The 13,015-nt window shown below is 41.1% G+C and overlaps 1 protein-coding gene across 2 annotated transcripts in view; it reads right to left on the bottom strand.

Annotated features, from left to right (window-relative positions):
* Positions 1 to 13,015, bottom strand: part of LOC122552282 (PDZ domain-containing protein GIPC1-like) — a 34,691-nt gene that overhangs the window by 16,110 nt on the left and 5,566 nt on the right. For both annotated transcript variants that reach the window (XM_043694979.1, XM_043694980.1), the window contains exons 2-3: positions 7,490 to 7,675; positions 3,390 to 3,570 (exon numbers count right to left, since the gene is read on the bottom strand). In XM_043694979.1, coding sequence (XP_043550914.1) covers positions 3,390 to 3,570; positions 7,490 to 7,675 — 367 coding nt within the window. The remainder of the gene's footprint in view (positions 1 to 3,389; positions 3,571 to 7,489; positions 7,676 to 13,015) is intronic.

Raw genomic sequence — 13,015 nt, 5'->3', positions numbered from 1 at the left:
GACACCCTGTGAGGTTCGGAAGGGAGTTTCAGGACTTTGCTTCAGTGACGGTCAAGAAACACCAACACTGTTGCAAGTCAGAATGGTGTGTGGTTTGAAGATGAACGTGCAGGCGATGGTGTCGCTACATATCTACAGACACTGCCATTTCTAGAAGAAAGGAATTTGGGTTTAGAAGGCATCGTCAAAGGGGGTTTTGTGAGTTGCCGCAGTGCTTTTGCAGATTATGCACACCACAGACCATAGCTGGACAGAGCAAAAGCTGGTACCATGGATATTTGTCAATCAGCAGGCCTGTGTCCTAGGCCTCTGCTTACAACATGTTGGCTATTTGAAAACTGGGTATTGCAGTGATATGCGAATGAGAAAGGTAAATTTGAGGAGTTGGAGCAGTGTGGTGGTGAATAACAATGAGATACAACAGTTGGTTTGTTAATGGGGAAGGATTCCAAATTCGACTTACATACATAAAACTCTCATTCATGTGGCATCCCTTACTACAGTAAAACGTAAAAAGGCATTTCACGGTACAGTTATCAAGCAGGATCTAGCAGAGCCACATAAGGAGACATATTAGGAGAGGTGAGATGCAAGGTGTAACTTGGCTACATTATAATATCATTTTTAAACTTTAGATTTGAGCCAATAGCATGTAGGTTTTGATCAGTGTGTCTAAAGGGTTTTAATGACTAACTTAAGTATTTTTGCAGCCATGGCGGTTTCTTTAAAAAAAGCTCAATCTGTGAAAGGTGCTTCTTGGAAGGTAGTAGAAATGCACTTACAACGGCAGAGTTTTTACTGCTAAGCAGTTGGGCATCAGGCTTTCAGTTTGGAAAATCCAAGATTTATCTTTTCCTTTTGTTTAGGGGAAACACCCACAGCCCGAAAAAAGCTTTCAGTTTCAGTTAAACAGTTTTGCGGACGTCTCGGCTGAAGGTGGATTGCAAAGCAGTAGTTCTTGAAAAGGCCAAATAGTTTAGAACTGTTAACAAATTACTTCAGTGTATGGGGCTTAGTTTAAAGGTTCTAGACCAGCAAGCGGTTAAGTGACACGGAGAAAGTCTCAGCTCAGTTATATGAAGGCTCAAAGAAGAGACGACGAAATTCTTAGGGGCTGGGAACTGAAGTATCTGATACGTCAAAACATGGCATGGACAAGTTTGACTGAAGGATTGGTTTCTGTGCTGTATGACTCGGACTCTATAATTTCAACATTTTTCATGCCAGTACTATAAAGAAGAGCTGTGTAGTTTACCATGTTTCAACTTCTGTATTGTACATGTAGATAGTTTGTTTTAATCTATTTTATCTTCCTTTCTCTCTCAGAATAAAGTAAAATATTAGTAAATTATTAGTAGTAAAACAAGATCTCTGGTTTGTCTTTCAGTTAAAGACTATGTTTAATAAAACATATATGATCTATCAAACCAAAGTTCAATTTAGAATCTGACTTGTCCAGTAATAACCAGAGCTGGGATCATAACACAGGTGAGATGTGAATCTTAAAGAATGTCTTAGAAAGGAGGAAAGGGAGGTGGAGAGACTTAAGACAGGAAATTCATGAAATTAGGGCCCAAACAGCTGAAGGCTTGGCCAATGTGGCAGATTGAAAAATATGGGGGCGCATCCCAAGCTTCAGAATTTCCCCAATAAATCTTTTCTCAAGGATATTACACAAGATCTACATGTTTGATCACGTCTTTGTGTCTCAATGGTTCAGTAATGAATTTTATCATGATAACTTGCTTCCATAAAGCAAATGGGGTGTTCAGCACATTAAAGATGCAAATAAAATTGCAGACTGATGTTTCCAGAACAGGAGAAATTTTAAAAGACTAATTTTTTAAAGCTTCTTTGGCTTATAGTCACTTTTACTCTGATGTTTTTTTCTGCCCTAGACTTGTGCTATACTCCCACCTGCTGGTCAGTGTTCAGTAATACTGAAACAAAAACAGAAGTTGTTGGAAAAGCTCAGCAGGTCTGGCAGCATCTGTGAACAGAAATCAAAGTTAGTGTTTTGGGTCCAGTAACTCTTCCTCAGAACTTCCTTCAGTAATACTGCACAGAACAGTCTTCAGTAATAAAAGTGTATTAATGACATTGCATTTTCTAAGTTCACGTACCTGGGAATTTGCAGATTTTCCCTATCACATTAAAATTCCTGAGATAACTACCAAAATTTGTGGTTCTAAAAGCAGTAACACCAGCTTATAGACTGCATCGCCATCATCCACATGCAATACTACAATAGGGCTTAATGCCTCATTTGAAAGATGAATCTCTGACACAAGATCCACCTTGCCCACTGAGATGGATGCAAAAGTTCTCTTGCCATTATTTAACAGAACAGCAGTGGATTGTTCCCTGAAGTCATAGGCAATTATTTATCCCTCTGCTAGTTTCTTTGAAAGAAATTATCTAGTCATTATATGATTGATGTCGTAGCATCTTGCTGTGCCCCATATTAGCTGCTGCATTTCCTATGCTATAACAGCAACTACATCTTCTCAAAACTCACTAGCAACTACAATCCAAAAACACTTCATTAGCTGTCAAGTGTTTTGGTTTATCCTAGGGGTCTGAATCGTATTATAGAAATGCAAGACTTGTCCTTCTCTATGTAATGAATGCACTGGAGGAAAGCGCTAATCACTTTTGCAACATGCCCGGAACGAGAGGCTCCACACAAAACTCATCCCAGTTTAGGAAAAGGAGACACATTTATCATCAGTTACAAGTACCATGAGATTTCATGGAGTGTGAAAGGACAGACAGCAAGCTTTTTTTATAATGAGTTGGAGTGTTGTATCATAAACTGCACAAAAAGCTACTTTTCTGTGCTGAAGCCAGATTCTTTGCCCGGAGAATGGTGAAAGTTGGAAATCACAAGTCGAGGTGGTGAATAGTACATAAGCATTTAAGAGGAGTCAGCTAGAACACAGGATGAAAGGAACACAGGATAATGGTATGGTTCATGAAGAACAAACACCTTCAAAGACTATTTGGTCCAAATGCTGGCTGCTAAAGTAAAATCTAGCCAGCTGGGATAAGTGTCAGGATTGTATCATTCAAAGCTGTGGAGTTAATTTACTTTGAAAAGATGAAGATGGGGACATTATTAAGGGTTTAAGAAAATATGTTTATAAAGACAAAGAGTGTAAGAAGATGGGGACTTGTACAGAAAAGGGCAGAAGCCACCTGTTTTCATGGGGCTGACATCAAGTGTATGGGCTCCGGAGAAAACAAACCTTGGAGAGAGGAAGCCCTTGGGATTTGTTAGCTCAGAAAGGTCAGGGTTTAACAGGAAGAGTTAATAGGGAGAGAAGAGAATAAGAAACTCTGCAGGAATCCAGTAACATTCTACTTACACAAGAGAGCCACTGACTCACCGAAAGCCTTAAGAGGCTCCACAAGACGCAGTGTAAACAGCTGTCCCTTCACCAGACCTTTCAGCAGCTTGGCAACCTCGAAGTGGCGAAAACCGATGACACTCTGGCCATTGATCGACTCAATTAGATCCCCAACCTTGATTGCCTCTATTCGGTCAATGAGGCTTCCTTCTTTGATTCTCTGGCAATTAAATCACAGTTTTTAAAGGTGGGGCTGTTTCATAACTCCATTTTGTATTGTTGTCAGACTCATTACTAGTGAAATGGTGGGGGGTAAGAGAACATAAAGCAAAAGGATTTTTGAATAACCTGTCTGGGGTACCAATGGGCACTGACTATGGCCACATACAGAGGTAGTTGGTAACTTGGGGAGAGGCCTCTACCAGTGCACAACACTGGGGTAAGCACTGGCAGGGACAGGGCCTCTGCCACTGCACAAGATGGGAGTACAGCACTGGCTGGGATAGGCCTCTGTCACTGCAGAAGACAGGGGTACAAAAGAGCAGCTTATTAAAGAAAAAGCTCAATCTCAATTCTTATTAAGTGTGTCAGATAGGCATGTTGCTGTAGAAGTATGTAAAACTAGCCAATTTAAAATAGTATGCCAATGTTAAGTGATTTGAGTTAAGGGGAGGAGGGAATGATATGTTCTGTGGCTTTTTTCTTTTTCCCAAACTTTTTCAGCCTCAGAAATTAATTCTTATTCTACTACAGGAAAAATAGCTGGTTATTTGGTGACTATGTGATCAGTGATTAACGCTTATTCTATTACTATGGTGCAAATTAGCATCACAAATTGTGTCACTGCCTAGACCAGCATTTATTTTAAACACCAATACTGCTGTTAAGTCACATACAGACCAGACCAGATAAGGATGATAAATTCATTTCCTTAAAAAGGACATTAGTGAGCCAGATGGATTCCTACAACAATCAACAGTGGTTACATGGTCACTATTAGGCCAACCTTTTTAATTCCAGATTTTTAGTGAAATCCAATTTCACCATCTGTCATGGTAGTATTTTGAACCATGTTATACAGTCATAGAAATGTACAACACAAAAACAGACTCTTTGGTCCAACTCATCTATATCCTAAATTAATCTAGTCCCTTTTGCCAGCATTTGGCCCATATCCCTCTAAACTCTTCCTATTCATATATCCACCCAGATGTCTTTTAAATGCTGTAATTGTACCAATTTCACCACTTCCTCTGGCAGCTCATTCCATACAACGCACCACCCTCTGCGTGAAAATGTTGCCCCTTAGGTCCCTTTTATATGTTTCCCCTCTCACCTTAAACATATGCCCTCTAGCTTTGGAGTCTCCCATCCTGGAAAGAGACCTTGGCTGTTCACCCTATCAATGGCCCTCACGATTTTATAAACCTCTAAGATCACCTCTCAGCTTATGATGCCACAGGGAAAAAGCCCGAGCCTATTCAGCCTCTCCCTATAGCTCAAATCTTTCTTCCCCGGCCACATCCTTGTAAATCTTTTCTACATCCTCTCAAGTTTAACAACACCTTTCCTGTAGCAGGTGGACCTGAATATTAGAAACAAGAATAGAAATTGCTGGAAAATGCATATAAACCGACCTCTTCCCAACTACATCAGTTCTGAAGAAGGGTCACTCTGATTTCTCTTCACAGATGCTGCCAAGACCTGCTGAACTTTTCCAGCAATTTCTGTTTTTGCTTCTGATTTCAGCATCCGAAGTTCTTTCAGTTTTTATTTAGACCAGAAGATTAATCTGTGATACTAGTCCAGTGATAATAGCATTATGCCACCATCTCCCTGCAAGATATAAAACATAACTAAATATAAAATTCAACAAAATAACTAAGCAGTTCCGAGAAAAAACATTAAGGATAGCAGGATAAGTGATGTTTCACAATTACAGAAGGTGGAAACACCTGAATGTCAGTTTGGTCCAGGGGAAATATGCCTACAGCAAGTGGTTGAAGTTCAAGCAGCCACAACTCGATTGGAGGCTGTACTGCAATGTACTGGGAAAGGGAAATTACCTGGATTCTTTGTACTAGGAGGAAGTCACACCTCTTGCAGGTGGATCATTTGATGTGGTCAGTTTTCAGGGACAGCAAATTGTGATTTGCAATTAAAACAGGTAAGGGGACCCAGAGACTAATGTCTCAGCTTTTGCAATTGCCTCATAGGTTCAAAGTTCCTTCTGGATGAAGGAGAGGACAGCAGGATGATTGGCTTCCTGAACCATGGTGCCAGTCAGGTAAGGCACGTGTATACCTGTGCGTATGAAAAGTGGGAAGATTGAGGAGGAATGCACTGGTAGTATTGGACAGATAGTATGGGGACAGACGCTGTTCTCTACAGTAAAGACTGCAGATCCAGATGGCTCAGAGTCAGGGTTTGGGAAGTCTGCTCAGGGCTGAAGAAGCACTTACAATGTGAGGTTGAGGATTCAGTTGTTTTTTTCCACGTAGATAACAATGACATAAGTAGGACAAAGAAGGTGGTTCTATACAATTAGTACGACAAGCTAGGCACCAACTTAACAGGCAGAATCTCAAAAATAATCTCTTCATTATAAACTGAGCCACATGCAAATTGGCATAGAGCACATTAGATTAGAAAGATGAATGTTTGGCTCAAAGATAGATGTTTGCAAGAATATTGTTGGGATAAAAGGAATAGTTAAATTTCTTTCCTTTTCAGTGTTTGTAATAAACTCTTACCAACCATTTGCCCAGCTTAATATAGTTTATTATGATTTTCTTGATAAATATCAGAATAACAAACAGAAGGAAGTCATCTGACCCATTGAGCCTGTGCTTGTTCTTTGAATGAAATATCCAATTAGTCCCCCTACTCCTCCGTTTCCCCTGTAGACCTAATAGTTTTCTGTTCAGGTATATATTCATTACCTTTTGAAAGTTACTATGAATTTGCTTCCAACATCCTTTCAGACAGCACTTTCCAGATCACAATTCAATACATTTAAAATTCCCATCTACTTTCTTTCTTTGTCAATCTTGAAAATTGTGACTTGTAAGAAAGAAACAAACTTTTCTTGGGGAGATGCATCATGCTCAATCAAGTTAATAGCCCCTTAAAACAGGGAGAATATTTGCAACTCTCTGGGGTGTGCTATGCTTTGAAAAGGTCAAAGGCAACTTTCACGTTTCCTAACCTTATCCATCCCTTAAAAATCAGTACCAGTTAGGCTTGTGAAACCTGCATAACTGCTCCCTTCAGCTCTGGGTGGATCTCCAAATCAATGTTTCCGCTGGGGAATTCACTTCTGGAGTCAGGTGTGACTCAGTGGATAGCATGCTCATTCAAGTCAGAATGCCATGGAATCAAATCCCACCTCAAAGAGGGTTGGTGTGAATGAGGTATGGAATAAATTGGGTTTATACTCTCTGGAGTTTAGAGAAAGGAAAAATTATCTCAGTGGAAAGCTCATGATAATGAAGGGGGCTTGATAGAGTACATACAGAGGTGTTTCCGCCACTGGGGAATTTAGATTAAGAAGGCAGAGTTTTAGGACAGAGATGAGAACTTTCTTCAGTCAGTGGTTTGGGAATCTTTGGAATTCTCTATTCCAAAGGGTTGAGAATGCTCCATGGTTTAACATATCAAAAACTGGAAGAGAGAGGTCTTAGGGATTATTGGTGGGCATAGAAGTGGAATTGAAGTCTGATCAAGCATGATCATACTGAATGGTGGAGCAGGTTCAACAGGGCACAACGTTTTCAACTGCCCCTACATTATTTAGTTCAGAATCAACGTTTATGCTCCCAGACACTGTACAGAGGGAGTGCCATCCTATCAAAGGGAACTCCCTTTTGGGTGAGACAATAAACTCAATTATATTTCAACAGCTGAAAGAAATGCTCATAAGATTGCGTGTCCCTAATTTCCTTGTACAACAAGAGACCCATAGTCAGGCATAAGTTAATTTATCCATCTCAGTTAATACTGCATAATGTGGACTTCATGTATTCTCGAAGCCAGAATATCCAAAATTCATTGTTCGCAAGCTTTATATGTATAGCTCATTTAATTGCTTAGGAATCCAATTCCCCACTATTTCACACAAAAATGTTTTCAAGAGTTACCTTGATAAATGCATAGCCTGCTCCATTGTCAGTGATGGTAAGACCCAGAGCATCTTCTGATTTGTAGATTTCAACTTCTTTCTTCTGCCCTTTGACATGAGCAAAGATGAAATCTTCGAGGCCAATTTGCCCACCTAGCAGTTTGTCCATGTCCACTTTATGGGTGTTCAGAGTGCAGAACATAATCTATTGGGTAACACAGGAAAACATGCAGTTAGGCTGGTCTGTGACAACCAAATGCTTATGCAAATATCATGTGCACGCACAGGCACGTGACAGACACTTCTCCATAGTTTTGTGGGGTGCCTTTATTCAAAAAAGAAAGAAATTGACATTAGGCGTTAGAGACTAGAGAAGTACTCCTTATAATACAGGGTTACATTCAGCTAGTAGAGATTATGAGTTATATTGTACTGCATAGAATTATACAAAATCGACAGCCCAGAAACAGATGTTTAACCAGCTTGTCCATGCTGTTGGTTATTTTCCATATGAACCTCCTCCCATGCCATCATTTCATCCTGGGATTCCTTTCTCCATCATGCATTTATCTAGCTACCTCCAATACGTTTGATTTTCAACCACCACTCCCTGCAGTAGCTAATTACAAAGTCTAATAATCACTTGTAACAGAGAACATGCTCTCAAATGCCTCACTAGATTTGTTCGGGACTCTGTCTTCCCACTGACAAATAGACACATCCTTGTACCTACCTTATCAAATCCTTTATTAAATTTTAATTAGAGTATATGAACTGACAACAGACTTTAATAAACTGATTGGTTTACTTGTCACTCAGATTCACACCTTCCCCTCAATACTGAACAAACAGCAATTCAGAATTAGCTCTCATACAGAAAGCAAGGATATAGGTCACACACCAGCCTGCAATATCAGTTTGTGGTTAACCACAAAGAAGGAACATGTAATTACGCAGCAATTTTAAAGTCATTGGGATGGCCAGATTCTTTCACGGCCAGTGAAGTCTTATTGGAAGTTTTGTACACTGTATCCTAGGCAAGTACAACATCCAGAGTCGAGATGGGCAGTGGCTCAGTGGTTAGCACTGCTGCCTCACAGCACCAGGTTCAATTCCAGCCTTGGGTGACTTTCTCCCAGTGTCTGATAAATTGCCCATAGTGTTAGATGCATTAGTCAGAGGGAAATGGGACTGGGTGGGCTACTCTTTGGAGGGTCGGTGTGGACTTGTTGGGCTGAAGAGCCTGTTTCCACACTGTAGGGAATCTAATCTAATCAAACAGGTCAGACAGCATCAGAGGAGCAGGAAAATCGACATGTTGGGCATAAGCCCTTCAACAGGAATGGCTTCATCCATTCCTGAAGGGCTTATGCCACGAAACGTTGATTCTCCTCCTTGGATGCTGCCTGAGCTGCTGTGATTTTCCAGTGCCACACTCGACTCTGATCTCCAGCATTTGCAATCCTCACTTTCTCCAAGTACAACATCCAGTTACGTGTATAAGGGTGCACCTATACTTCAAAGACAATGCAGAGCTGATCGTAAATAACAAAAAGAGAAATAAAAGGCCAGGTGTCAAGGAAGGCCTGTGGCTTCCAACGCTGGGAAAATCGTGTAAGATTCACAAACGTGGTTTGCATGTTAGCTGACAGATGGATTGGCTGGGACAGAGACCTATTTACACAGCCTCGGATGTAATCTGTACCCACAGTCACTGCCACAGACGTTAGATCGGCCTTTTTGAGAGTGAACCCACAGCAAGTGACTGGCCTGGATGGAGGCTCCACCTATGCACTTAGATCCTGGGTGGACCACCTAGTGGCTCTGACCTCAATAATTATGAATCTTTAGGAATAATTATTAATTCTTTGCAATTCGCTTACCGGTACAACAGGCAGATGACAGCTCTCTGGCCCTATACTCATCCCTAGAACACCTTGATAACAAGGATACCTACAATCAGGCTCCAATTTATTGACTACAGTTCCACCTTCAACACCTAATTCCAAACAAACTGAGACCTAGATCTCGGCTCCCACCTCTATAACTGGATCCTCAACTCCTTGATCTACAGACAGCCATCAGTAAGAATAGGTGACAACACCTCCTCCATCATAATCCTCAACACCGGTGTCCCAAAAAGCTGCTTAGATTGCCCCCTACTATACTCTTTATATACTCTCAAGCATATGGCGAAATTCCATCCCAACTCCATTTACAAGTTTGCTGATGACACCACCGTTGTAGGTCAGATCACAAACAATGATGAGATAGAGTGGAGGAAAGAGATTGAGTGCAGCATGGTATAAATACAACAATTTCTCCATCCACGTCAGCAAAATGAAGGAGCGGCTCATTGACTTCAGGAAGCGGATTGGAGGGCATGTCCCTGTCTGTGTCAATGGTGCTGAGGTGGAGATGGTCGAGAGCATCAAGTTCCTGGAAGTGACGATCACCAACAATCTGTCCTGGTCTACCTGTGTTGATGTGACAGTCAAGAAAGCACAACAATGGTTTGACTTCCTCAGGAAACTAAAGAGATTCAGCATGTCCACAAAGACTCTTAACCAATTTTTATGGATGCACCATTCCATCTGGATGCAGCACAGTGTGGGATGGCAACTGCTTCTTCCCAAGACTGCAGGAAACTACCCAGAGTGGTGAATACAGCTCAGTCTATGACGCAAACCAGCCTCCCATCCATTGACTCCATCTATACTTCCTGCTGCTTTGGGAAAGCAACCAACATCATCACAGACCCCTCCGACTCTAGCTACACTCTCTTCCATCTTTTTATTTTGAGCAGATGATATAAACATCTGACTACACGCGCAAATGGATTCAAGGACAGCTTCTTCTCTGCTGTTATCAGACTTTTGAATGGACCTCTCAAATGCAATTCTGATCTCTTTCTCTCTCTGCATCTTCTTTGTTGCTGTAACACTGCATTCCACATTCTGTATGCACTTTTGTATGGTACTGTCTGTATAGTACACAAAACACTCAAAATCTCGGTACATGTGACAACAATAAAATCAATCAAGAGCTAAAAATGGGTTCAAAAAGATGATAGGGCACAAACTGTCAACTTTATGGTTTGGAGCAATAAGGTAGAATTGATGTGTTTGGAGAAGACCAAAAGTCTAAAACCGTTGCTATACACATCAAAATTAGCAGTAGGTTTTTTAGGAGTGATGTCAGAATGCCATTCTTCACGCATACAGTAATGGAAATCTGAAACTCTTCCCACTCCCCAGAAAAAGTGGATTACTGGTCATTGATCTTCAGGGATGTGGAACCAAGATGAGTAGATGGAGGCAAGAGAAAGGTCATGATCCAGCTGAATGGCAGAACAGATGCAGGGGCTAAAAGACTAATCCTCCACTGAATATTTTTAAACCACCCTGGATACGTTCTTGGTAAGCAGGGGGGAATTAAGGGTTATCAGGGATGGAAACGTGGAATTTGAAACACAAGCAGGTCATTCATCATCTTATTGAATGGTTGACCAGACCCAAGGGACTGAATGGTCTACTTTTGCTCCAACTTCATGTGTTCATAGGTTTGCATGTTTCCTTCAACCAGCTCTATTCAAACATCCGACTACATTAAACACCTCAAAATCAGATTCACTCTTGATTCTGAAGCGTCACAAACTAAGCTCACACATCCTTATCATTTACTGACATTGTTCATTTTCTGCAAGGGAAGCTGGATGGGAACCTGACCCCATTTTCTCTTCCTTCATTCAGGGGCTCCGATGCCAGTTTAGCAGACGTTGTATCACTGCTGCTAAAAGTCACTCCTCCGAAAGGGAAAAGGACCAAGCTATCACTGTTGTTGGTCCCTAATCCGAGCTGCAACTCCAAGGCGGTTTGTATTTTTAACTACCTTTCCCTTAGGAACTCATTCTTCACTGCTGCAGCCCTGAAAAAGATATTCAGTTCCACAGTACAGCAGCTGTACACCAGGGTATGCAGCAGCCTTGTGAAGTGCAAGAGTGAATAAACACACTGCGATGTCTCAAACAGCAACCAGAGATAAACTTGTATGAACAATCAACAGTCAATACCAGCAGGATGTATAATTGAAGTCTTTGTACAAAAACTGATTATTAAGTCAGGGTAGACATACAGTAAATGGCAAAATATCAAAACTGGATGATACAAGGAGTAACAAGCAACTCCCCTAATCCCGATGCATCCCTAACTTTTGATTGCTCCATCACTGATAGCCCTCACACCATTTCTAAGGCCCTGAACCCTGAATTCTCCTCCCTAAACTTCAGCTCCTTTGAATAAGCTCTAGAAAAATCTCCCTCTTTGACCAAGTTCTTCCAACATATCAAATAGAACTGAGCCACGTAAGGATAACTGTCCCTGTAAAATATCCAATCATATTTCATGAAGATGTTATAAAGGTAAGTTGGAGGTTGCATGGTATAACAATTAGCCGATCCACTGAGACCAACCCTCATAAGGAATCTATTTGCAACGTGTTATTACAGCCACGTGTCTAAACAAGCAAAACCTTAATCAACTCAAAGAAGCACTGTTACCTACTGGAAGCCTGGTACGTAATACTGGCTGTCACCAGACTAGAGGCTGGTAAAAATGTTCTTTGGGAAATGCTGTTGTTGATTGTCCTGTTCTCTGGGGATACTTGAACCTAAAATTTTGCTTTTCCACTCACTGCAAAAATCATCAACACAACTCATGCACACCTGTGGCATTAGCACTGCAACGCATTAGAGTTGCAGTGCTAATGCCAATGGACTAGTAATCCAGAACACAGGCCTAACATTCTAGAAACATGTGTTTGAAACCCACCATGGCAGATGGGGAAACTTGATTTTGATAAAAATCTGGAATTAAAACTGGCCTAGCCACTGTCAATTGATAAATGACTCAGGTCCACAATGATGGGGCAAACTCTTGCCTTTAGACCAATTAAGAACATGCATTTCATGCTGATCTAGTCAGTGACGCTCTTAACCCATGACCAGTTAAAGAAGGGACAAGAAACAATTTTGGGACTCTGTCATAGAACCTGGAATGACAGAAGAATTGTTTCATCGTTCCCCTCACTTTTGGAAGAAGATTATATTTGTTATGGAGAATGAGTTTGGTTCTACACCCACAGGACAGTCATGTTAACATTTCAGGAACAACATTCCATTTGAAATTGTTAGCTCAGCAACTGGTTTGAAGCAGCATTCTATGGCAATGGCCAAACAGCAAGGTTCTACACCCACAGGACAGTCATGTTAACATTTCAGGAACAACATTCCATTTGAAATTGTTAGCTCAGCAACTGGTTTGAAGCAGCATTCTATGGCAATGGCCAAACAGCAAACATTTTATTTGAACCAAGGGTGAAAACAGAACCCTGGATAAATCCCTTATCCCACAGGATGATGCTGGATGAGCCAATGATGAAAGCAACCACTCCAACACACACAAAAGAAGTTGCATCTAGACACTGTTCAAAAGGGCCACAACACACTGCAGTACACCAGAACTGCAAAAAGAGGAAGAAGAACACC

This window comes from Chiloscyllium plagiosum, chromosome 8 (assembly GCF_004010195.1).
Source record: "Chiloscyllium plagiosum isolate BGI_BamShark_2017 chromosome 8, ASM401019v2, whole genome shotgun sequence".
Lineage (NCBI taxonomy): Eukaryota > Metazoa > Chordata > Chondrichthyes > Orectolobiformes > Hemiscylliidae > Chiloscyllium > Chiloscyllium plagiosum.
The sequence above is the reverse complement of the archived record's forward strand: the minus strand, read 5'-3'. Positions and strand labels throughout refer to the sequence as shown.